The sequence below is a fragment of the Staurois parvus genome, unplaced genomic scaffold, assembly GCF_062004578.1.
Source record: "Staurois parvus isolate SC_StPar_1 unplaced genomic scaffold, SC_StPar_1.0 ptg000151l, whole genome shotgun sequence".
NCBI lineage: Eukaryota > Metazoa > Chordata > Amphibia > Anura > Ranidae > Staurois > Staurois parvus.
The window spans coordinates 23,242,501-23,269,303 of record NW_028317947.1 but is presented as its reverse complement, the minus strand read 5'-3'; the positions used below and the strand labels follow the sequence as shown (position 1 = coordinate 23,269,303).

Below are 26,803 nucleotides of genomic sequence, written 5' to 3'. Positions count from 1 at the left end.
ACGGCATATAAACCAACTCCCAGCCGCTATGGCAGCCAGGAGACTGTTTGTATTTTTACTCCCAACTTTCTCGAAGGGATACTTTATAGTTGCCCAACCACTTCTAAATCACAGGAATGTACAGCTCAATACATGGTTATCGGTTTGACAGTTGTAGCCCTGTCGAGTTTGTGGCAATCAATAGGCTGCAATTGAGATGACCCCACCCTATTATTGAGTAATTGAGAGCTGTGTATGCTTTTCATAAAGGACTACTAATTATCTGGAGAGACACAGAGCACATGGAGTATGAGACAGGATGAGGGAACAAAACTCATGAGCAGACAACTTGGAGGATCAGGAGCACACAGAGTAGCAAGCAGTACCAGGATAGAGTTTTCCATGACACCTCTTTGCAGGCACTCCTGGATGACCACTTGCAGTATAGTCCAGAAGCCTGTGTCACTTTACATAGAAGGATGAGAACTGTACAAAGTGGACTATAATTTGAATGAAAATGTGTAAAAGTAAAAAAAAAGTTATATTTAATCTTTCAATGCTTCCCCAACAAAGAGAGCATTTCGTATTTACTGACCTTCCTAACTCTTTTTCCAGGTGGGGAAGCTCCATGCTGGAGGTTTTCTGGTTCAATGGACAACATGCACAATCAGGGACTACAATTTGTATATGCTTAAATATGAAATTTGGTGTAGGAGTTCAAAGGCAAGAGTACATCCTCACCACTCTCCTGTCCCTAAAACCCCAAGGAAAAAAAAAAAAAAAAAAAAAAAAAAAAAAAGGTTGTGAATGCTGGCACTTGACATATAAGCTTAGCTATAAATGCCATAGTGACCAAGGAATCCCATCATCCTTTGTAAATATGGAGCCTTCAGTACATTGTTGGCTTTAGCTGAACCTGTGCCTTGCCCATGGAGGACACACAGCTGCTTCTATCTTCTTCCATCCATCTGTGGATCAAGGTAGAAAAGTCTTTGTGGGGAAGCCCCAAGCTGGTTACACAGGACTGAAGGCTTTCTGCCTCCATGTGACTGTGCTGGGTGCATAAGCGGGCAATAACCAAGCACCAGCAATGTCATGTGGAAGGAAGGGGAGAGTGTCCCGTGCGCTCCCATACCTAAAAGTACCAAGTTTCTCACTTTACTTCCATGGGCAAACAGAGCAGCAGAGGATAAAAATGAAGGCAGGTGAAACAGCAGGTGGGGCTGCCATTAACGTGAACCTGTTATATATCTGCTCTGCGTGAGCAAAGTACAGGATCATGTTAAGGGCCGGAGTTGATGGGCTTTGGGCTTGTGTAGATGCCTTTTGGGGTGCAAGAAATAGTGACGCCATTAGTTCAGCAGGAAAACTAGACAATTAGCATTTGTATTAGGGAAGGTCAGCAACTGTCCCTGGAGTACAGGTATTATTTAATGCATCTCATTGGTCTACACACTCGTATTGCTTTCAACGTTTCTCCCACAAGGGTCATAGGCCTTCCAATCACTCCAATGCTCAAACTATCTGCATTGCTTGCAAGTATCTGGTTACACATGGCAACTCCGAGTAAGGGGTAAATGCCAGGAGCCAGGTAACACAAAAGTCTACAAAAACAACAAAAAACATTTTACCGCTGGTGTACTAATCCAGCCACCACGTTTAAGGACTGGAAAACTGCAGTATATTACAATTTTTGTTCTTGGGTTTGGATACACTTTACTATCCCAAGAAGAATTCCCAACGTAAACGTTAGTTTAGAGAATACATTTAGCAAATATTTAGAATATATATGCAAATGACTTTAGTGTGGAAGGGTCATTTCAAGCAAACAAACATTCATAGAGTTTCTGCGCTTTCATTTGTTACGTAATAGGAATAAGTTAAAGTGTACTTACAGCGGCACATGGCTCTGCTGCGTGTCCACCTGGCTAAGTTCGTCCTCCTCCACATCCGAGTCACCGCCTGAGCTACTTTCTGTGGCATCTGAGTCAAAGCCTCGCTCACAGGCCCGCAAAGTGGCGCTGCCAGAACAGCTTAACCTTTCAAGTTCAGCTGCTGCTCCCTTTAAAATGGCTTCTGAGACAACAGTTCCAGCTTCTCCTCGGCGTTGAGCATCAGCTTTCCTTGTTACCACAGTCAATCGGGAACGAGGAGTTTCCGTGTTCCGTCCAAAGGCAGCCCCAACTAAACCACCTAACTGTTGGTGGAGATGGCGCTCAACCTGCTTTGCCTGGACTACCTGGAGCCGCTTTTGGATAGACCGCGCCCTCTTTTCCATCTCCCCATGGCGCTGTAACAAGGCTTTAAGACGAGCATCGGAGCCATTCTCCATGCGAGAGCCCCTTTGCTCATATTCCTCATCAGGAGATCCTGGAGGAACCAGTGGGGCTTTCACCCAAGGCTCCAGCGCAGGAATAGCAAGACTTGGGGGCTTGTCCACTGCTGGCTTTGCAGGTCTTTTAGCCAGTCCATTCAGAGGTCCACCTTGGCCCCCTCTACTGGAATTGGTGATGCCTCTCAGCTCCTCCAGGTTGAACTCCAGAATGGAGGAACGCCCCCTACACAGTGACTGAGACAAGATGGACCGTGGAGTATACACCCCACCCAGTTTCAGGGTCTCTTTTCCAGGTGTTCCGCCGTAGTTCGTTACCAGGTCTGGTGGAGCCGGTGGAGGAAGACAGCCGCCGTTGGTCTCACCAAGGGGGAGGGAGGACGATGGGGGCGCCAGCTTGAAGTGCAGGTTGTGGGCGTCAGGGGCAGGGTCAGTGAGAGCAGGTGCCATCGCAGCCATTCAGCACAGGGAAGAGGGCAGGGGAGGGGGGTGCTTCCCCAATGGGGGAGGGTGAAGTTGGCCACACCTCCCCAGGGCAACTCCAAGGAGATACACCTATAGAAAAAGAGAAACAAGAGTTTATAAGGACCCAAAAGCAAAAACATTACTTTGCCCATGAGAAGTCAAACAAACAGAATTACTGATAAAGTGTGACCGAGCCCTAAAAAAAATATACCCGTTTGTACTGTAATTGGGCTTTACCTTGAAGAGTAAAACACAGATGTCTATAGAAGTTGCTTCCATCAAAGCATTAAATAATTTTTGTCATTTTCGTGAATATGGCCTGTGCTAAAACACTCAGTAAGAAGCATTGCAAATGGTCTTGGTTAGGAACAGCCCTTAGCCATTTGGTTTTATATCAGTAAATGAATACTTGTACTCACCAGCTACTTTATAAAGGTACACCTGTTTAACTGCTAATCAGCCAATCACATGGCAGCAACTCGGAGCATTTAGGCATGTAGACGTGGTGAAGACGACTCGCTGAAGTTCAAACCGAGCATCAGAATGGGGAAGAAAGGGGATTTAAGTCCATTTGAATGTGGCATGGCTGTTGATGCCAGACGGGCTGGTCTGAGTATTTCAAAAACTGCTGATCTATGGAGATTTTCACTCACAACCATCTCTAGGGTTTACACAGAATGCTCCGAAAAAGAGAAAATATCCAGTGAGCAGCAGTTGTGTGGACAAAAATGCCTTTATGTCAGATGTCAGGAGAATGGGAAGACTGGTTGCTGAGACATTCAGATGGCAGGGTCAGAATTTGGCGTAAACAACATGATCGTGCAGCACAGTGACTAAATGGCTAGCACTTCCGCCTGGCAGTACTAGGGTCATTGGTTCGAATCCCAACCACAGCACCACCTGCCTGGAGTTTGCATGTTCTCCCTGTGCCTGGGGGGGGGGGGGGTTTCCTCCAAGTACTCTGGTTTCCTTCCACACTCCAAAGACATGCCGGTAGGTTAATTGAATCCTCTCTAAATTGTCCCTAGTATGTGTATGTATGAATGTGAGTTTGTAACCTTAGATTGTACACCCCTTGAGGATTAGGGACTGATGTGACTGTACTATGTATATGTAAAGCGCTGCGTAAATTGATGGCGCCATACAAGTACCTGAAATAAATAATAAAATAAATGAAAGCATGGATTCATCTTGCCTTGTGTCAAAGGTTCAGGCTGGTGGTGATGGTGTAATGGTATATTTTCTTGGCACTACCAAGGTGTACCCAATAAAGTGGCCAGTGAGTGTATATAATAATGATTATTAAAAGAAAAAACACACACCTAAGAATCTAAAGAAAACTTCAAATTGGAATATCCATATCCTTACCACCATCAAAATCTCTCTCCAAAAAGTTGGGCAAGTCAATGAGTTCAGCATCTGTTGCGCACTGGCAGCCTGGGACTTGAGATCTTTCCAAGCCTATATTCTACCAACCATATCTGTACCTTCCTCACTAATGACTAATCATCACTGGTGAATTCATTCTCTTTGTTCAATAAAGTCAGGAGGAGGAAGAACTGGTTCAGTTCAAGACTTGACAGTGGCTAAGTGGTTAGCAATCTTGTGTTGTAGCATCGAGGTCCCAAATTCTACACCAACCAAGAAACTTTATGTAAGGAGTTTGTGGGAGGGAAAATCCACAAACATATAGGGAGAAGTTACAATCAAAACATTTGTAGATTATCTAGCAACTAATCAAACTGGACCTAGTATGTATAGGATAAAGCAGCCTCTCTTAACTAGGATTTTGTAGAACCCCAGAGGTCCTTCAGGAGGTTCCTAGAGAAATGAGCAATTTCTGTCTCACAGATAAGTAACCAATGACACCAATGACCACCTCAGCTATACGCAAGTGGAATTCTTCCCACTGAGCACCAATGTAAAGGGTCCCTTTTCCATATGACCACCAATATGAGTGGGCCCTTTTCCATAGATCACTAAATGAGAGGAAGCACCTGACCTCAGTGACCATCAATGGGAAAGAATACTACATATTTTACCATTTTTAGTCATTTTCTGGCCATTGTAATTAATATTAAGTCATTCATAATTATTATTATTATTCATCATTATTGAAAAGAATTTATTAGCAGTGGTTCCTCAAGACCCAAATATTATTTCAAGGGTTCCTCTATGTTAAAAAGGTTGAGAAAGGCTCTGACAGACTATTTGGTAGAAAACTTTTGTCCCATGAGAGACTGCCATGAAACATTCAGTGTACCCTAAAGTGCTAACTAATAATCTTGATATTGATTACAAGACTATTTGTAACTCAATCATTGCTTTTGGATGGGGCAACCCCTAAAAAGCCAGCTGAAAATAAATAGGAGAAAAAGGAATTGATTATTCTTAAAGAGAAAATTCACTTAAAAGTGAACGTCGCACTCATCCCCCTCCTTCTCTGCCATCATTAGAAACTTAGCTTTCTCTGGAAGGGACTACTTTTTCTGACAGGTACCCAATCCTATTTCTGCCTTTCACGTCTAGGCGAAAACTGCGGATGCTCAGTTCCCCCCTTCCCGCCTACAACCTCCTGAGATGTATCACATGTCCCAGGAGGCTGCAGGACTAGTCTGCAAGCAAAGTGTATCTCATGCATGCGCAGTTTTGAGCTGCCTGTGAAACAGAAGGAAGTCACAGCTGGCTTCCCACAGACAAGATGGCGACACCAGGAACTCAAAGATGTGGAAGAACTGACCTGGGTGAAGACAGTGCTGAACTACACTGGAAAGTGTGTTTATTAAAATGGGCAGCAAAGTGGCTAAATGGTTAGCACTTCCGCCTGGCAGTACTAGGGTCAATGGTTCAAATCTCGACCACAGAACCACCTGCCTGGAGTTTGCATGTTCTCCCTGTGCCTGCGTGGGTTTCCTCCAGGTTCTCCGGTTTCCTCCCACACTCCAAAGACATGGTAGGTTAACTGGCTCCGGTCTAAATTGTATGTGTATGTATCAATGTGAGTTAGGGACCTTAGATTGTACACATCTTGAGGGTTAGGGACTGATGTGAATGTACAATATATGTAAAGCGCTGCGTAAATTGACGGCGCTATATAAGTACCTGAAATAAATGTCAGCTACAGTATTTGTAGCTGCTGACTTAATTCTTTTTAATAAAATGACCAAAGTTCCTTTTTATTGCCCAAAATTAAAATCATGATTTTTTTTTGGTAAAAAAAGGGGCCTTGGTCAGATGAGTTTCTAAAAGTGTTAGCTCACTTTTACCAGACTTACACCTATTGGGCTTTGCACTGCAAAGCCTCTACTTGCAAAGTCCTTACTGTAATCCCCTGCTTCTCCCATTTCTAGATTTTGAGGTATCCATCATTCCAATATAAAGTTCATGCCCAAAAAGGATGAACAAAGAATGACGGAGAAGCACTACCCAACAATGAAGTTCAAGAGGTTAGGTGTCACCAAGCAGGCCAGAAAATGAAGATCTCAGCAGAGTGGAGGAGAGGAATAGTCAGGAAGAGAATATACTCTACTGGACTACCAGAGTTCTTAAATGTCACAGTGAGAGCTTTCTGAAGGAAGACAGCACAAGTGTGGTGGAGTTCCTTCACTTCATGTCAATGACCAAGCTGTATGGCTTAACTACAGTTGAAAAAAAGAGAAGAAGAGGAAAGTCACCAATCTTGGGTCCAGTACACAGGATGAGGTGAAAAAAAAAATTTTTTTTGGGACTGATCTGATAATCTGATCGCCACTTTCGAGAGCCGGTCACGACAGTTCATGTGAAAGTACTAGGGATGCATTGAAATTTCGGCCGAAAACACCCCTTTCAGTGTTGGCCGAAATGAGAGAAAAAAAAAAAAAAGCACCGATACAGGTGCCGAAAAAACCCCGCCACTTGGTAGTTCTCAGCCTTACATGAGCAACCATCGAACGATCCCAGCCCTGGACATAGAGATGAGAGAAGGAAAGATGGCCTCCACTCATCTCTATGCCCTTGGAGGACCAGAAAGATGTCACTTCCGGTTCGACTTTTTTTTTTTTTTTTTTTTTACAGCACTAGATCAATGTTTTTTTTGATCCAATGATTTACATTGCAGAGGAGAGATGTGGGGTCTAATTGACCCCATATCTCTCCATAAAGAGGACCTGTCACTATTTATTTCTATCACAAGAGATGCATGCATTTCATGTGATAAGAATAAAAGTAATAAGAATAAAAGTGATTGAAAATGTTTTTAAAAAGGGACCGTGCATGAAAAAAAAAAAAAAAAAAAAGTTTAAAGTGCCCCCGTCCCCGCACATAGTGAACACATACGTAGGCCATGCTCACATATGTAAATGCTGTTCAAACAACACACGTGAGGTATCCCCACGAACGTCAGAGCAATAATTAGACTTCCTCTGTAACTTTACACTGCTAACCCGTAGAACTTTTTAAAGCGTCACCATGGAGATTTTAAAGTACTGCAGTTTCCTACCACTCCACAAGCGTGCGCAATTTTAAAGCGTGACATGTTGGGTATCTATTTACTAGCTGTAACATCCTCTTTCATAATTTACAAGAAAATTGGGGTATATTTTTTTTTTTATTCAAAGTGTATTTTTTCCCAGAAAATACATATTAATTTTTAAACACTGCACATTTCAGTTTTCAGCCAAGTACATCTTGAATTTTTGTTTTCGGCACCAGAATTTTCATGTCGGTGCACCACTAGAAAGTACCCAAAAAGGGACAAACACGAAATTGTCATACGATAGCCGAACGATTTTTGTTCAATCAGTGCAGCATTCAACAGTAAAAAAAAAGTGACCAAGACCGCGCATGCTCGGAACCAAAAGAATACATTACATCATTTCTAGAGGTGGTATGAGATTTGTCGGAACTCTAGTATCCCGTTTGTTTTCAATATGAGACTAGCATGCAACAACAAAAAAAACGAACAATCATTCGTCCGATATTCTCATAGTGTGTAGCCGGCTTTAGCAATGCTGACTGCCAGGAAAGTGTAGTCTAGAATGACAAATCTTGCCAAATAAGGTAGTTCCCATAAAAACACTTCAGATTCTGAATTACTGTCCTAAGGGTCAGCTTTAAATTTTGGCCAGAATGCCAAACCAATATGATATTGGTCTAAGCAATCAGCAAAAGCCTGGGAGGCAACAAAAAATCCCCCACATTTCACACACTGCTAGTACAATATGAACAGGTTCTGAGATGGACAAGACTGCCCACCAGCTGATACCACACCCCCATTATCAGATATGACCAAAGCAACTTTCACCCAGAAACACGGCCAACAGTCCTCCCATACATGGTGAAAGAACTGTTCCCTTATTTCCAGGGAAAAGGCAATGGTCCTTGACATTTTTAAGTCCAGCCTCAAAATTAGATTCCCAACTGCTTACAGTTGAACTCCAAACACTCCAATGTAATGCTTGTGAACTGTCTTACCAATGAGGATTCCCAATTCTGCCAGGCTGTTCTGTGATCCAGGAACCCCTGCCATACAGCAAGGGCCGGTCAGTGACCTCACTATACTGCAGTCAAGCTTAGTCAAGGACTTCCCCTCCAGTGTAGTGACTGGACAAAAAAAAAAGGTCAACTGCATACATCTGAGTTCATCCCTACCATGTTCACAGTGTTTGCCTGACTGTGCAAGGCAAAGCAGCCCTGGGCCCAGAGGGGCTCAGCACTCACCCTCTTCCCCCCCCCCCACTCTGAGCTCCACTGTAGAAGAGTTTAGAAATGTATAAAAATAAGTATTTTACTTAAAACAAATTGAATTGCTTGTCAATGCATACAGTCTACACTTAGCTTAAAGTGTTACTAAACCCACAACAGTAAAGTCAGTCTGTATATACAGTAAAGCATGCTTGTTATACTCACTGTGGGACCTAAGGGGTTAATCATCTACGTTGTGTAAAAAGGCCTTTTGATTCTTACTTCTCTGCACCTCCTCTTGTTCAAATGCCCACCCCATAGCCACATGCACATGCTCAGTTTAGTGTGTATTGCTAGAGAGGTTTTTTTTCTTTTCTTGGGAGAATGCATGTGATCAGCACAGGGCCAATCAGCACTGTCCAGACAGAGGTCAGGGGTTCTGCATCCTCCTAGAGCAGAAAGGAAATTCCTCCTACAAGCTTTAACCAGTGCTCTGTTGGACACTGATAGAAGTCACAAGATTGCTCTAACTGCTAAAGAGAAAAAGGTATTTAGCAGTTTATTTTTACTAAAATAATTGCACTTCTATGTTCTGTTTACTGTGGTAGAACAGATATAGTGAATGCAGGGTCCGGGGAGACCGGATATAGTGAGTGCAGGGTCCGGGGAGACCGGATATAGTGCATGCAGGGTCCGGGGAGACCGGATATAGTGCATGCAGGGTCCGGGGAGACCGGATATAGTGCATGCAGGGTCCGGGGAGACCGGATATAGTGCATGCAGGGTCCGGGGAGACCGGATATAGTGCATGCAGGGTCCGGGGAGACCGGATATAGTGCATGCAGGGTCCGGGGAGACCGGATATAGTGCATGCAGGGTCCGGGGAGACCGGATATAGTGCATGCAGGGTCCGGGGAGACCGGATATAGTGCATGCAGGGTCCGGGGAGACCGGATATAGTGCATGCAGGGTCCGGGGAGACCGGATATAGTGCATGCAGGGTCCGGGGAGACCGGATATAGTGCATGCAGGGTCCGGGGAGACCGGATATAGTGCATGCAGGGTCCGGGGAGACCGGATATAGTGCATGCAGTGTCCGGGAAGAGTGGATATAGTGAATGCAGGGTCCGGGGAGAGTGGATATAGTGAATGCAGGGTCCGGGGAGAGTGGATATAATGAATGCAGGGTCCGGGGAGACCAGATATAGAGAATGTAGGGTCCAGGGGGAGACCAGATATAGTGAATGCAGGGTCCGGGGAGAGTGGATATAATGAATGCAGGGTCCGGGGTTTAGTAACACTTAAAAAAAAAAAAAAAAAAAAAAAATTATTACCTCTGGCACACACAGACTTTCATCCAACACAATCAAAAAACCCCAAACTCAAAAATTTCAAAATGTTCTAAACCCAAAAACAAACTTATTGCGGCTTACCAGTACATAGATGTGGTGACTATATTCAGTTTCTTTTAACAGGTCAAGTTCCTTTCAGCAAATACAGAAAATACTTCCTATCTTATCTTCCTAAGAAAATATCTTCCTATCCAGAAATCTTGTATCTTTAACACTTCCTATAAATTGAAATCTCAAATAATATGATTTGCTTTACAAACTATCACCTGTAAGGTACAAGTTCCCTCAATCCCATGTAATGGTGATGAAGGGGAGGACTTTTCATGGTCCAAATCAGGAGTGCAGCAATTCTCAACTTTTTTACCGAGGAAAAACCTGTAAATACAAGTTCAGGTCTCAGGGATCTGATTATAGCTTCAGCTCATGGTACATTAGCCACATCACATTGGTGGTCAATGAAAGAAGGGCTTCTTCGCACTAGTGGTCAGTGGAAAGATTGAAGTGGTGTTGGAGCCAGAACTATATGGGTGCCATCAGAGAGGAGACCAATCCGTCACCGCTCCCAGCTCAGAGGAGGAGGAGACCAATCCGTCACCGCTCCCAGCTCAGAAAGGAGGAGACCAATCCGTCACCGCTCCCAGCTCAGAAAGGAGGAGACCAATCCGTCACCGCTCCCAGCTCAGAGGAGGAGGAGACCAATCCGTCACCGCTCCCAGCTCAGAGGAGGAGGAGACCAATCCGTCACCGCTCCCAGCTCAGAGGAGGAGGAGACCAATCCGTCACCGCTCCCAGCTCAGAGGAGGAGGAGACCAATCCGTCACCGCTCCCAGCTCAGAGGAGGAGGAGACCAATCCGTCACCGCTCCCAGCTCAGAGGAGGAGGAGACCAATCCGTCACCGCTCCCAGCTCAGAGGAGGAGGAGACCAATCCGTCACCGCTCCCAGCTCGGAGGAGGAGGAGACCAATCCGTCACCGCTCCCAGCTCGGAGGAGGAGGAGACCAATCCGTCACCGCTCCCAGCTCGGAGGAGGAGGAGACCAATCCGTCACCGCTCCCAGCTCGGAGGAGGAGGAGACCAATCCGTCACCGCTCCCAGCTCGGAGGAGGAGGAGACCAATCCGTCACCGCTCCCAGCTCGGAGGAGGAGGAGACCAATCCGTCACCGCTCCCAGCTCGGAGGAGGAGGAGACCAATCCGTCACCGCTCCCAGCTCGGAGGAGGAGGAGACCAATCCGTCACCGCTCCCAGCTCAGGAGGAGGAGGAGACCAATCCGTCACCGCTCCCAGCTCAGGAGGAGGAGGAGACCAATCCGTCACCGCTCCCAGCTCGGAGGAGGAGGAGACCAATCCGTCACCGCTCCCAGCTCGGAGGAGGAGGAGACCAATCCGTCACCGCTCCCAGCTCGGAGGAGGAGGAGACCAATCCGTCACCGCTCCCAGCTCGGAGGAGGAGGAGACCAATCCGTCACCGCTCCCAGCTCGGAGGAGGAGGAGACCAATCCGTCACCGCTCCCAGCTCGGAGGAGGAGGAGACCAATCCGTCACCGCTCCCAGCTCGGAGGAGGAGGAGACCAATCCGTCACCGCTCCCAGCTCGGAGGAGGAGGAGACCAATCCGTCACCGCTCCCAGCTCGGAGGAGGAGGAGACCAATCCGTCACCGCTCCCAGCTCGGAGGAGGAGGAGACCAATCCGTCACCGCTCCCAGCTCGGAGGAGGAGGAGACCAATCCGTCACCGCTCCCAGCTCGGAGGAGGAGGAGACCAATCCGTCACCGCTCCCAGCTCGGAGGAGGAGGAGACCAATCCGTCACCGCTCCCAGCTCGGAGGAGGAGGAGACCAATCCGTCACCGCTCCCAGCTCGGAGGAGGAGGAGACCAATCCGTCACCGCTCCCAGCTCAGGAGGAGGAGGAGACCAATCCGTCACCGCTCCCAGCTCAGGAGGAGGAGGAGACCAATCCGTCACCGCTCCCAGCTCAGAGGAGGAGGAGACCAATCCGTCACCGCTCCCAGCTCAGAGGAGGAGGAGACCAATCCGTCACCGCTCCCAGCTCAGAGGAGGAGGAGACCAATCCGTCACCGCTCCCAGCTCAGAGGAGGAGGAGACCAATCCGTCACCGCTCCCAGCTCAGAGGAGGAGGAGACCAATCCGTCACCGCTCCCAGCTCAGAGGAGGAGGAGACCAATCCGTCACCGCTCCCAGCTCAGAGGAGGAGGAGACCAATCCGTCACCGCTCCCAGCTCAGAGGAGGAGGAGACCAATCCGTCACCGCTCCCAGCTCAGAGGAGGAGGAGACCAATCCGTCACCGCTCCCAGCTCAGAGGAGGAGGAGACCAATCCGTCACCGCTCCCAGCTCAGAGGAGGAGGAGACCAATCCGTCACCGCTCCCAGCTCAGAGGAGGAGGAGACCAATCCGTCACCGCTCCCAGCTCAGAGGAGGAGGAGACCAATCCGTCACCGCTCCCAGCTCAGAGGAGGAGGAGACCAATCCGTCACCGCTCCCAGCTCAGAGGAGGAGGAGACCAATCCGTCACCGCTCCCAGCTCAGAGGAGGAGGAGACCAATCCGTCACCGCTCCCAGCTCAGAGGAGGAGGAGACCAATCCGTCACCGCTCCCAGCTCAGAGGAGGAGGAGACCAATCCGTCACCGCTCCCAGCTCAGAGGAGGAGGAGACCAATCCGTCACCGCTCCCAGCTCAGAGGAGGAGGAGACCAATCCGTCACCGCTCCCAGCTCAGAGGAGGAGGAGACCAATCCGTCACCGCTCCCAGCTCAGAGGAGGAGGAGACCAATCCGTCACCGCTCCCAGCTCAGAGGAGGAGGAGACCAATCCGTCACCGCTCCCAGCTCAGAGGAGGAGGAGACCAATCCGTCACCGCTCCCAGCTCAGAGGAGGAGGAGACCAATCCGTCACCGCTCCCAGCTCAGAGGAGGAGGAGACCAATCCGTCACCGCTCCCAGCTCAGAGGAGGAGGAGACCAATCCGTCACCGCTCCCAGCTCAGAGGAGGAGGAGACCAATCCGTCACCGCTCCCAGCTCAGAGGAGGAGGAGACCAATCCGTCACCGCTCCCAGCTCAGAGGAGGAGGAGACCAATCCGTCACCGCTCCCAGCTCAGAGGAGGAGGAGACCAATCCGTCACCGCTCCCAGCTCAGAGGAGGAGGAGACCAATCCGTCACCGCTCCCAGCTCAGGAGGAGGAGGAGACCAATCCGTCACCGCTCCCAGCTCAGGAGGAGGAGGAGACCAATCCGTCACCGCTCCCAGCTCAGGAGGAGGAGGAGACCAATCCGTCACCGCTCCCAGCTCAGGAGGAGGAGGAGACCAATCCGTCACCGCTCCCAGCTCAGGAGGAGGAGGAGACCAATCCGTCACCGCTCCCAGCTCAGGAGGAGGAGGAGACCAATCCGTCACCGCTCCCAGCTCAGGAGGAGGAGGAGACCAATCCGTCACCGCTCCCAGCTCAGGAGGAGGAGGAGACCAATCCGTCACCGCTCCCAGCTCAGAGGAGGAGGAGACCAATCCGTCACCGCTCCCAGCTCAGAGGAGGAGGAGACCAATCCGTCACCGCTCCCAGCTCAGAGGAGGAGGAGACCAATCCGTCACCGCTCCCAGCTCAGAGGAGGAGGAGACCAATCCGTCACCGCTCCCAGTTCAGAGAAGAGACCAATCCGTCACCGCTCCCAGCTCAGAGGAGGAGGAGACCAATCCGTCACCGCTCCCAGTTCAGAGAAGAGACCAATCCGTCACCGCTCCCAGCTCAGAGGAGGAGGAGACCAATCCGTCACCGCTCCCAGCTCAGAGGAGGAGGAGACCAATCCGTCACCGCTCCCAGCTCAGAGGAGGAGGAGACCAATCCGTCACCGCTCCCAGCTCAGAGGAGGAGGAGACCAATCCGTCACCGCTCCCAGCTCAGAGGAGGAGGAGACCAATCCGTCACCGCTCCCAGCTCAGAGAAGAGACCAATCCGTCACCGCTCCCAGCTCAGAGAAGAGACCAATCCGTCACCGCTCCCAGCTCAGAGAAGAGACCAATCCGTCACCGCTCCCAGCTCAGAGGAGGAGGAGACCAATCCGTCACCGCTCCCAGCTCAGAGGAGGAGGAGACCAATCCGTCACCGCTCCCAGCTCAGAGGAGGAGGAGACCAATCCGTCACCGCTCCCAGCTCAGAGGAGGAGGAGACCAATCCGTCACCGCTCCCAGCTCAGAGGAGGAGGAGACCAATCCGTCACCGCTCCCAGCTCAGAGGAGGAGGAGACCAATCCGTCACCGCTCCCAGCTCAGAGGAGGAGGAGACCAATCCGTCACCGCTCCCAGCTCAGAGGAGGAGGAGACCAATCCGTCACCGCTCCCAGCTCAGAGGAGGAGGAGACCAATCCGTCACCGCTCCCAGCTCAGAGGAGGAGGAGACCAATCCGTCACCGCTCCCAGCTCAGAGGAGGAGGAGACCAATCCGTCACCGCTCCCAGCTCAGAGGAGGAGGAGACCAATCCGTCACCGCTCCCAGCTCAGAGGAGGAGGAGACCAATCCGTCACCGCTCCCAGCTCAGAGGAGGAGGAGACCAATCCGTCACCGCTCCCAGCTCAGAGGAGGAGGAGACCAATCCGTCACCGCTCCCAGCTCAGAGGAGGAGGAGACCAATCCGTCACCGCTCCCAGCTCAGAGGAGGAGGAGACCAATCCGTCACCGCTCCCAGCTCAGAGGAGGAGGAGACCAATCCGTCACCGCTCCCAGCTCAGAGGAGGAGGAGACCAATCCGTCACCGCTCCCAGCTCAGAGGAGGAGGAGACCAATCCGTCACCGCTCCCAGCTCAGAGGAGGAGGAGACCAATCCGTCACCGCTCCCAGCTCAGAGGAGGAGGAGACCAATCCGTCACCGCTCCCAGCTCAGAGGAGGAGGAGACCAATCCGTCACCGCTCCCAGCTCAGAGGAGGAGGAGACCAATCCGTCACCGCTCCCAGCTCAGAGGAGGAGGAGACCAATCCGTCACCGCTCCCAGCTCAGAGGAGGAGGAGACCAATCCGTCACCGCTCCCAGCTCAGAGGAGGAGGAGACCAATCCGTCACCGCTCCCAGCTCAGAGGAGGAGGAGACCAATCCGTCACCGCTCCCAGCTCAGAGGAGGAGGAGACCAATCCGTCACCGCTCCCAGCTCAGAGGAGGAGGAGACCAATCCGTCACCGCTCCCAGCTCAGAGGAGGAGGAGACCAATCCGTCACCGCTCCCAGCTCAGAGGAGGAGGAGACCAATCCGTCACCGCTCCCAGCTCAGAGGAGGAGGAGACCAATCCGTCACCGCTCCCAGCTCAGAGGAGGAGGAGACCAATCCGTCACCGCTCCCAGCTCAGAGGAGGAGGAGACCAATCCGTCACCGCTCCCAGCTCAGAGGAGGAGGAGACCAATCCGTCACCGCTCCCAGCTCAGAGGAGGAGGAGACCAATCCGTCACCGCTCCCAGCTCAGAGGAGGAGGAGACCAATCCGTCACCGCTCCCAGCTCAGAGGAGGAGGAGACCAATCCGTCACCGCTCCCAGCTCAGAGGAGGAGGAGACCAATCCGTCACCGCTCCCAGCTCAGAGGAGGAGGAGACCAATCCGTCACCGCTCCCAGCTCAGAGGAGGAGGAGACCAATCCGTCACCGCTCCCAGCTCAGAGGAGGAGGAGACCAATCCGTCACCGCTCCCAGCTCAGAGGAGGAGGAGACCAATCCGTCACCGCTCCCAGCTCGGAGGAGGAGGAGACCAATCCGTCACCGCTCCCAGCTCGGAGGAGGAGGAGACCAATCCGTCACCGCTCCCAGCTCGGAGGAGGAGGAGACCAATCCGTCACCGCTCCCAGCTCGGAGGAGGAGGAGACCAATCCGTCACCGCTCCCAGCTCGGAGGAGGAGGAGACCAATCCGTCACCGCTCCCAGCTCGGAGGAGGAGGAGACCAATCCGTCACCGCTCCCAGCTCGGAGGAGGAGGAGACCAATCCGTCACCGCTCCCAGCTCGGAGGAGGAGGAGACCAATCCGTCACCGCTCCCAGCTCGGAGGAGGAGGAGACCAATCCGTCACCGCTCCCAGCTCGGAGGAGGAGGAGACCAATCCGTCACCGCTCCCAGCTCAGGAGGAGGAGGAGACCAATCCGTCACCGCTCCCAGCTCAGGAGGAGGAGGAGACCAATCCGTCACCGCTCCCAGCTCAGAGGAGGAGGAGACCAATCCGTCACCGCTCCCAGCTCAGAGGAGGAGGAGACCAATCCGTCACCGCTCCCAGCTCAGAGGAGGAGGAGACCAATCCGTCACCGCTCCCAGCTCAGAGGAGGAGGAGACCAATCCGTCACCGCTCCCAGCTCAGGAGGAGGAGGAGACCAATCCGTCACCGCTCCCAGCTCGGAGGAGGAGGAGACCAATCCGTCACCGCTCCCAGCTCGGAGGAGGAGGAGACCAATCCGTCACCGCTCCCAGCTCAGGAGGAGGAGGAGACCAATCCGTCACCGCTCCCAGCTCAGGAGGAGGAGGAGACCAATCCGTCACCGCTCCCAGCTCAGGAGGAGGAGGAGACCAATCCGTCACCGCTCCCAGCTCAGGAGGAGGAGGAGACCAATCCGTCACCGCTCCCAGCTCAGAGGAGGAGGAGACCAATCCGTCACCGCTCCCAGCTCAGAGGAGGAGGAGACCAATCCGTCACCGCTCCCAGCTCAGAGGAGGAGGAGACCAATCCGTCACCGCTCCCAGCTCAGAGGAGGAGGAGACCAATCCGTCACCGCTCCCAGCTCAGAGGAGGAGGAGACCAATCCGTCACCGCTCCCAGCTCAGAGGAGGAGGAGACCAATCCGTCACCGCTCCCAGCTCAGAGGAGGAGGAGACCAATCCGTCACCGCTCCCAGCTCAGAGGAGGAGGAGACCAATCCGTCACCGCTCCCAGCTCAGAGGAGGAGGAGACCAATCCGTCACCGCTCCCAGCTCAGAGGAGGAGGAGACCAATCCGTCACCGCTCCCAGCTCAGAGGAGGAGGAGACCAATCCGTCACCGCTCCCAGCTCAGAGGAGGAGGAGACCAATCCGTCACCGCTCCCAGCTCAGAGGAGGAGGAGACCAATCCGTCACCGCTCCCAGCTCAGAGGAGGAGGAGACCAATCCGTCACCGCTCCCAGCTCAGAGGAGGAGGAGACCAATCCGTCACCGCTCCCAGCTCAGAGGAGGAGGAGACCAATCCGTCACCGCTCCCAGCTCAGAGGAGGAGGAGACCAATCCGTCACCGCTCCCAGCTCAGAGGAGGAGGAGACCAATCCGTCACCGCTCCCAGCTCAGAGGAGGAGGAGACCAATCCGTCACCGCTCCCAGCTCAGAGGAGGAGGAGACCAATCCGTCACCGCTCCCAGCTCAGAGGAGGAGGAGACCAATCCGTCACCGCTCCCAGCTCAGAGGAGGAGGAGACCAATCCGTCACCGCTCCCAGCTCAGAGGAGGAGGAGACCAATCCGTCACCACTCACAGTTCAGAGAAGAGACCAATCCGTCACCAATCACAGCTCAGAGAGGAGACCAATTCGTCACCACTCACAGCTCAGAGAGGAGGAGACCAATCCGTCACCACTCACAGCTCAGAGAGGAGGAGACCAATCCGTCACCACTCACAGCTCAGTGAGGAGGAGACCAATCCGTCACCACTCACAGCTCAGTGAGGAGGAGACCAATCCGTCACCACTCACAGTTCAGAGAGGAGACCAATCCGTCACCACTCATAGTTCAGAGAGGAGACCAATCCGTCACCAATCACAGTTCAGAGAAGAGACCAATCCGTCACCAATCACAGTTCAGAGAAGAGACCAATCCGTCACCAATCACAGCTCAGTGAGGAGGAGACCAATCCGTCACCACTCACAGCTCAGTGAGGAGGAGACCAATCCGTCATCACTCACAGCTCAGTGAGGAGGAGACCAATCCGTCACCACTCACAGCTCAGTGAGGAGGAGACCAATCCGTCACCACTCACAGATTAAAGAACCCCTAGAGGAACCCTGTTGAGAAAAGCAAGCTTAGGGTAACAATGCTGCCCCTCCATAGATACAGTACAGCCAAACACGGACTACATCCTCTTGAGGAACCCTTGGAGTCATCTCAGGACACGAAACATGTTACTAGCTGGTATACAAGATTAAAGAAAAAAAATAAGAGAAAGTAAGCCTGAAGAATGAAAACTAATGCAGATACTGCATATAAGATCTGGTAAGCTTCAATGTATTACATTTTTTTGCTTTTAGATACTCTTTGAAGCAGTCACTATCAAAACATAGGCAGTTCTGGTGACAAAAAAAGCAATACTTAAGCACTGCCTGCAATCTAAATAGGAAGAAGGAGGAATTACAGGAGAATTATTTTGTAAAGGTCAGGCACTAAAAATGATGGATGAAACCAAAGCAATAGGAGCTAACAAGAAATCAATGGCAGATAAAACAAAAAAACTCAATACACTTAAAAAGACCTCCAATCTAAACCAGGCCTTTCTTCCAGTTTGCTGATGTCAGGAGGACTGCGAATATGTAAATGATCTGATCTGAAAGACCAGACACCCAGAATAATTGGCCTGTGCTGACCTGAAGATCAATAGAACTGGTAGAGGCCATAAGGTCTTGTCTGTGCCCACCCAAAGTCAGACAGCTGTTAACCCCCTCAATGCCACCAAAGTAGGTCATATGTCGGCAGAAGCAGGCCACTTTACACACATGCAAATCTGACAAGGGGACGGTCAGATGTCCAGTGGAAGCGATCCTGTGGCTGTAAAGTCACCTGATCGCTACCACAAATCCCATTGGTTTTAATGAAAGACAGGTGAGACATTGGGGCTCTAACAGACCCCTGTTGTCTCATAAAAGAGAACCTGTCATAGCAGAATGCTATCAGAGGACTTTTCAGAGCCAAACAAAATATGTAACCCTACCACCACCTATATATGAACATTAACATTGTCAGGGGCGCCTATGTATAAACACTGACTGCAAGTTACATTTCACCACGCACACCAGAGTGTGAGCAATAATTTTAGGACCATTATTTACACTCACTCGCTATATCCGGTCACCCCGGGCCCCGCACTCGCTATATCCGGTCTCCCCGGACCCCGCACTCGCTATATCCGGTCTCCCCGGACCCCGCACTCGCTATATCCGGTCTCCCCGGACCCCGCACTCGCTATATCCGGTCTCCCCGGACACCGCACTCGCTATATCCGGTCTCCCCGGACACCGCACTCGCTATATCCGGTCTCCCCGGACACCGCACTCGCTATATCCGGTCTCCCCGGACACCGCACTCGCTATATCCGGTCTCCCCGGACACCGCACTCGCTATATCCGGTCTCCCCGGACACCGCACTCGCTATATCCGGTCTCCCCGGACACCGCACTCGCTATATCCGGTCTCCCCGGACACCGCACTCGCTATATCCGGTCTCCCCGGACACCGCACTCGCTATATCCGGTCTCCCCGGACACCGCACTCGCTATATCCGGTCTCCCCGGACACCGCACTCGCTATATCCGGTCTCCCCGGACACCGCACTCGCTATATCCGGTCTCCCCGGACACCGCACTCGCTATATCCGGTCTCCCCGGACACCGCACTCAATATATCCGGTCTCCCCGGACACCGCACTCAATATATCCGGTCTCCCCGGACACCGCACTCAATATATCCGGTCTCCCCGGACACCGCACTCAATATATCCGGTCTCCCCGGACACCGCACTCACTATATCCGGTCTCCCCGGACCCCGCACTCACTATATCCGGTCTCCCCGGACCCCGAACTCACTATATCCGGTCTCCCCGGACCCCGCACTCACTATATCCGGTCTCCCCGGACCCCGCACTCACTATATCCGGTCTCCCCGGACCCCGCACTCACTATATCCGGTCTCCCCGGACCCCGCACTCACTATATCCGGTCTCCCCGGACCCCGCACTCACTATATCCGGTCTCCCCGGACCCCGCACTCACTATATCCGGTCTCCCCGGACCCCGCACTCACTATATCCGGTCTCCCCGGACCCCGCACTCACTATATCCGGTCTCCCCGGACCCCGCACTCACTATATCCGGTCTCCCCGGACCCCGCACTCACTATATCCGGTCTCCCCGGACCCCGCACTCACTATATCCGGTCTCCCCGGACCCCGCACTCACTATATCCGGTCTCCCCGGACCCCGCACTCACTATATCAGGTCTCCCCGGACCCCGCACTCACTATATCAGGTCTCCCCGGACCCCGCACTCACTATATCCGGTCTCCCCGGACCCCGCACTCACTATATCCGGTCTCCCCGGACCCGGCACTCACTATATCCGGTCTCCCCGGACCCTGCATTCACTATATCCGGTCTCCCCGGACCCTGCATTCACTATATCCGGTCTCCCCGGACCCTGCATTCACTATATCCGGTCTCCCCGCACCAGGCACTCACTATATCCGGTCTCCCCGGACCCTGCATTCACTATATCCGGTCTCCCCGGACCCTGCATTCACTATATCCGGTCTCCCCGGACCCTGCATTCACTATATCCGGTCTCCCCGGACCCTGCATTCACTATATCCGGTCTCCCCGGACCCTGCATTCACTATATCCGGTCTCCCCGGACCCTGCACTCACTATATCCGGTCTCCCCCGACCCTGCACTCACTATATCCGGTCTCCCCGGACCCTGCACTCACTATATCCGGTCTCCCCGGACCCTGCACTCACTATATCCGGTATCCCCGGACCCTGCACTCACTATATCCGGTCTCCCCGGACCCTGCACTCACTATATCCGGTCTCCCCGGACCCTGCATTCACTATATCTGGTCTCCCCAGACCCTGCACTCACTATATCCGGTCTCCCCGGACCCTGCACTCACTATATCCGGTCTCCCCGGACCCTGCACTCACTATATCCGGTCTCCCCGGACCCTGCACTCACTATATCCGGTCTCCCCGGACCCTGCACTCACTATATCCGGTCTCCCCGGACCCTGCACTCACTATATCCGGTCTCCCCGGACCCTGCACTCACTATATCCGGTCTCCCCGGACCCTGCACTCACTATATCCGGTCTCCCCGGACCCTGCACTCACTATATCCGGTCTCTCCGGACCCTGCATTCACTATATCTGGTCTCCCCAGACCCTGCATTCACTATATCTGCTCTCCCACAGTACATACAACATGGAAATTCAATTATTTTAGAAAATATAAACTGCTAAAACCCTTTTCTCATCAGCAGTTAGAGCAATCTTGTGACTTCTATCAGTGTCCAGCAGAGCACTGGTAAAAGCTTGTAGGAGGAGTTTTCTTTCTGCTCTAGGAGGATGCAAAACCGCTGACCTCTGTCTGGACAGTGCTGATTGGCCCTGTACTGATCACATGCACCCTCCCCAAAAAAAAAAACAACGAAAAAACCCTCTCTAGCAACACACACCAAGCTGAGCATGTGCATGTGGCTACGGGTTCTGTCTATCTTATGAGGTGGACATTTGAACAAGAGAAGGAGCAGAGAAAACAGGATCAAACAGCCTTTTTACACAATGCAGATGATTAACCCCTTCGGTTCCACAGTGAGTATAACAAGCATGCTTTACTGCATATACAGACTGATTTTACTGTTGTGGGTTTAGTAACACATTGAAGTGGAAATAAATCTAGGAATAAATATGTATAATGTTGCAGCATGCTAGTTCCTAGATGTGGTGGTGGCTTTCCCTACACCTCCGGCCCCTGTATCTGGAGAAAAAAAGGTTTAGTCTCCAAACACGGAAAGAGTTCTTCACAGTAAGAGCTGTGAAAATGTGGAATAGACTCCCTCAAGAGTTGGTTCTGGCCAGCTCAGTGGATTGCTGTAGCAAAGTCCTGGATTCTTTCCTAGACACACGGAATATAACTGGATATAACATTTATAGGTAAAGTTGATCCAGGGAATATCCGATTGTCTCTCGGAAGATGGAGGGATTTTTTTCCCTCCAGGAGCAAATTGGATCATACTTTGTTGGGTTTTTTGCCTTCCTCTGGATCAACTGTGGGTATAGGATTATAACTTCTTTTTTTTTTTTAATGGTTGAACTGGATGTACTTTTGTCTTTTTTTTTTTTTTTAAATAAAGGAAAAACCATGTGATGTGCCATAATCTGTGCATCCTACAGCACATCGCTGGCTGCATTCTAAGCAATCACTGGGGTGCATGGCCCCTACTAAGAATGCAGCTTTAACTTTTAATCTTTGCCTGTGCTTGAGTTGAAGCAGCTGCGGGACACGGCCTCAGGACTCCTGCTTCAGGGTGGCTCCTTTCTCTGGCAGCATCCTATGGAGCCACCCTGGAATGCAGGGACTAGAGAGGTGTCTCCCTAGATTGTGTATCAATAGAAAAACACAGCCTCGAATGGCAAGGTGCTCCACCGCTCCTTCCCTCTTCCAGCTAACAGACTAGATTGGGCCTAGTCTAGTGACTGGAGACTTCACTGTCCAACTGTCCTGTGAAGACCAGAAGTTCAGGGAAGTAGCACAGAGTTGTAAACTACAAGTGCTGGGGGAGAAATTTTAACAAATAGTTTACTGGAGAATGTTTGATTGTACTTAATGGGTTAAAGCTGAGGGTTCAATAATCGTTTAATGCAAGGAATGTGAATGCATACCGTTGGCATGGTAATGCACCACCAAGGATTGCTTTAGTGTGAATGGGCCCTGGGGGTGGCCAATCGAGGTATACAAGCAATCCGATCACCTTGCTCTGTATGTGCCACATGGGCATCAGGAGGAGGGAGAGAGAACAGGCACTCCCCAAATGTTGATCACAAGCTCCTCCCCATGGAGAATGAGCCCCGTACTGCACATGTGCGGATATTGAACTCCAGCTGAGTCCAGGAGGGGAAGGCCGGTCCCACCTGTTCACCATTCCTGCCAAGCCGGCACATCTCTCACCACGTTCCCCTCTACATCCAACTCATTGTACGATAGGCCTCACAAAGCACATAAGAGGATGGTCATGTGACCCTATACACAGCGATCCCCCCCCGAAGCACACAAGAGGATGGTCATGTGCCCCAATACACAGCGATCCCCTCCCAAAGCACACAAGAGGATGGTCATGTGACCCCATACACAGCAATCCCCCCAAAGCACACGAGAGGATGGTCACATGACCCCATACACAGCGATCCCCCCCAAAGCACACAAGAGGATGGTCACGTGACCCCGTACACAGCGATCCCCCCAAAGCACACAAGATGATGGTCACGTGACCCCATACACAGCGATTCCCCCCAAAGCACACAAGAGGATGGTCATGTGACCCCATACACAGCAATCCCCCCAAAGCACACAAGAGGATGGTCACGTGACCCCGTACACAGCGATCCCCCCCAAAGCACACAAGAGGATGGTCACATGACCCCATACACAGCGATCCCCCCCAAAGCACACAAGAGGATGGTCACGTGACCCCGTACACAGCGATCCCCAAAGCACACAAGAGGATGGTCATGTGACCCCATACACAGAGATCCCCCCAACGCACACAAGAGGATGGCCATGTGACCCCTATACACAGCGATCCCCCCCCAAAGCACACAAGAGGATGGCCATGCGACCCCATACACAGCGATCCCCCCCCAAAGCACACAAGAGGATGGCCATGCGACCCCATACACAGCGATCCCCCCCCCAAAGCACACAAGAGGATGGTCATGTGACCCCATACACAGCGATCCCCCGTGTACAATCTGTCCCAACTCTCACACAGGAAATTAAGTCGAGGGACACAATTCTCACATTGTCATCATAGTTACAGGACTGACTGCAGATAGTACAGTTCCTATACAACTCAAGAGGGATGGAGGTCCCTGCTCATGGGAGCCAAGGGCCAGCATAAACGGTACAATTACAGCTTTCCAATAGGACGACTTACCCAAACTACCCAATCAATACGTATCCAATAAAGGCAGGCCTCCACAGATAGCAGCATTTGGTAGATCTAAAGAAGAATTTACAATCTGATCGCTTACCGATGGCCATACACACTACAATCTGACTGAACAATTCCTGGACAATCTCCTTTAAAGGCTGACAAAACAACGGAACACGAGAACAGACCTAAGCCTTCCATTTGTATCCAGCCACAAAGACCCTTATATAGTTGCCAGCAAAAGCTGGCCATATACTATACAATCTGATTGTACTATAGTTTTTAGATCTATGTAGTACAAGGGCCTGCCTGATTGGCTAGATTAGGTAGGTGCTCATTTTACATCGTTTTAGTAAATCTAAAGTTGATGCTACAAAGATTGTACAGTCAGACTGTGGTGCGGTCAACTTAAAGGAGACGGTACAACCAAAATTGGTACAACTTAAAAAGGTACAGTCAGATTGTGCAGTCACCTTAATGGAGGCGGTACGGTCAGACTGTGTAGTGCACGGTCAGCTGATGGTACAGTCAGATTGTATGGTGTGTGGTCAACTTAAAGGAGATGGTACAGTCAAATTGTATATTGTATGAACAGCATAAAATAGATGGGGCCGGCCGATTGTACGGTCAAGCCGACGGGACCGGCCGATTGTACGGTCATTAACAGATCCCACACAGAGGATGTGACAATACATTTGCAGCCATCACGGAAGAGTCGATAGATGTACCGCACTTAGTGCCCACCGACACGCCAACATTCTGACCTAAATCCCGGGATGGTTCTGCCTGTAGAAGTTGTAAAAACGGTTGGAATGGTCAGGAATGGATGAGGAATGTACACAGATGGGAGGATCCTTGCTCACCTTGCAGGGAAGACATATGGATGGGGGGGGGCAGGTTCCTGTGAACCCAGGTGGGGCTTGCAGCCAAAATTCAATTAACGGGAGGAAAGGAGAGATAAAGCAGCGCAAACAATGGAGCGAGAGGCACAAGACGGAGACAGACGGGATTGAAGGTGAAGAGGCAGGAGAGCCGGGGAAGGAGGACAAGGAAGGAGGACGGCAGCACACAAAGGACCCGAACCCAGAGGGAGAGGGGGGAGAGGGGGGCGGGTGGGAGGCCATGGATGACATGCGGAAGAGATAGGAGTGTGATCAGTATTGGGAAGGAGAACTACCTGGGGGGGGGAATCAGAGGGACAGCCGGGGACAACTAACAGAATGCAATGAAAACAATGTGAGGTTGTGAATATGGGGGGGGGGGGGGCACGCTGCAGTCTGATTAGGATAAAAGCGCAGACTAGTACTCTGGCCGTATGTGTGGAGATATAAATCGCTCATTACCGCTCACCGTCCCATCTGTCACATGACACATCACAAATACAAACTCTGCCCAAATCCATCCCCCCCCATGTATAACCCACACAAATAAAGACATTTCCTGCTCAGGGCGGTGGCATAGAAAGGGTTACTAGTGCAGGGGCCCTTTAAGAGGACCTTTAAATTGGGGGGGCATTTAACTCTCCCAGGTGAGGGAGGGGAGAAGGAAATAAAAAAAGTCAGACTTACACAGGATGACCCCCCCAGAGGGGGGGAGGTGAGTGTCCAGTTCACAGGATCCCCCCAGCAGGGGTTAAATCTTCAGGTCAGGTGACCAATCCCTCTGATTGATACCCTCCCCCCCTCCAGGGGGGGCAATAGGAAAAGTGAGGGGGCAGCAAATTGAAAAAAAAATATGCTGTGATGGGAATTTAAAAATTAAAAAAAAAAAAAAAAAAAGGGAAAAAAAAAAAAAAGAGTTGAGAAGAATAATTCTAGGAACCCCCCTGATCGGATGGAGCGGAGACCCCCTACCCACGTGTCAGGGCCAGATCGGGCCGATGGGGGGGTGACTGCGGCGATTTCCACCCCCCCGGATCTTCCACTGGATCCTGGGGAGGAGAGGGGCAAAATGGCGCCGTCACAGCGACGGACGGAGAGGAAGACTGCGAGGGAGGGGGGAGGAGGAGACTCGGAGAGATCGGAGGGAGGAAAGCGTGGAGAGGAGGAGACTGACACTGGAGGCGGCTGCTCCCAGGCTCCACCCGCTGGCCGTACACAGGTACTGCCGCTGACATCAATTACATAGACAGTACGGGAGACGGAGCCGACATCATTGCTCCCACGCTCCACCCAGTGGTCAAACCGAGGTACTGCTACTGACATAAATAGGGTGTCTCAGACTCCCTCCAGTGGCCGCACAGAGGCACCGCCGCTGAAAGATGCTCCCAAGCTCCTCTACTGGCTACACAGAGGAACTGCTGCTGAAAGATGATCCCAAGCTCCCCCAGTGGCCACACAGAGGAACTGCTGCTGAAAGATGATCCCAAGCTCCCCTAGTGGCCACACAGAGGAACTGCTGCTGGCAAAATAGCATTAACTAAAAGGGGTGCTCAGGCTCCCACCAGTGGCTGCACAAAGGTACTGCTGCTGACATAACATATGCAATGCAGGGGAAGGGGAGCTCAGTCTCCCTCTAGTGGCTACACTGAAGAAATGCTTCTGACATAAATAGCATTAACAGTAAAAAAAAAAAGGGTGCTCAAGCTCCTCCAAGTGGCTGCACAAAGGTACTGCTGCTTACAAAACATCCAGTATAGAAGGCTCCCTCCAGGCTCCATAGTAAAGGAGAAGGGGGAGCTCAGGCTCCCTCCAGAGGCTGCAAAGGGGCACTGCTGCTGACATAAATTACATATACAATATAGAAGGGGAGCTCAGGCTCCCTCCAGTGGCTGCACAGGGGCACTGCTGCTGACAAATTACATATAGAAGGGGAGCTCAAGCTCCCTCCAGTGGCTGCCCAGGGGCACTGCTGCTGACAAATTACATATATAGTAAAGGAGAAGGGGAGCTCAGGCTCCCTCCAGTGGCTGCACAGGGGCACTGCTGCTGACATAAATTATATATACAATATAGAAGGGGAGCTCAGGCTCCCTCCAGTGGTAGCAGGGAGGTACTACTGCTGACAAATACACAGAACGAGTTTTCAGACTCCTAGTGGCTGCAGAGGTACTGCCTCTAAGACAAATAGCATATACAATAAAGAGGTGCTCAGGTTCCC

General features: G+C 51.6%; 1 protein-coding gene across 3 annotated transcripts in view; it reads right to left on the bottom strand.

Annotated features, from left to right (window-relative positions):
• The window catches only part of KANSL1 (KAT8 regulatory NSL complex subunit 1), a 156,170-nt gene that overhangs the window by 91,149 nt on the left and 38,218 nt on the right, over positions 1–26,803 (bottom strand). For 2 of the 3 annotated variants that reach the window (XM_089674648.1, XM_089674647.1), the window contains one exon: positions 1,875–2,866. In XM_089674648.1, coding sequence (XP_089530774.1) covers positions 1,875–2,770 — 896 coding nt within the window. In that variant the 5' untranslated portion in view covers positions 2,771–2,866. Of the gene's footprint in view, positions 1–1,874; positions 2,867–25,272; positions 25,699–26,803 lie in introns of those variants that run through there. The other variant, XM_089674646.1, reaches the window with a different exon arrangement.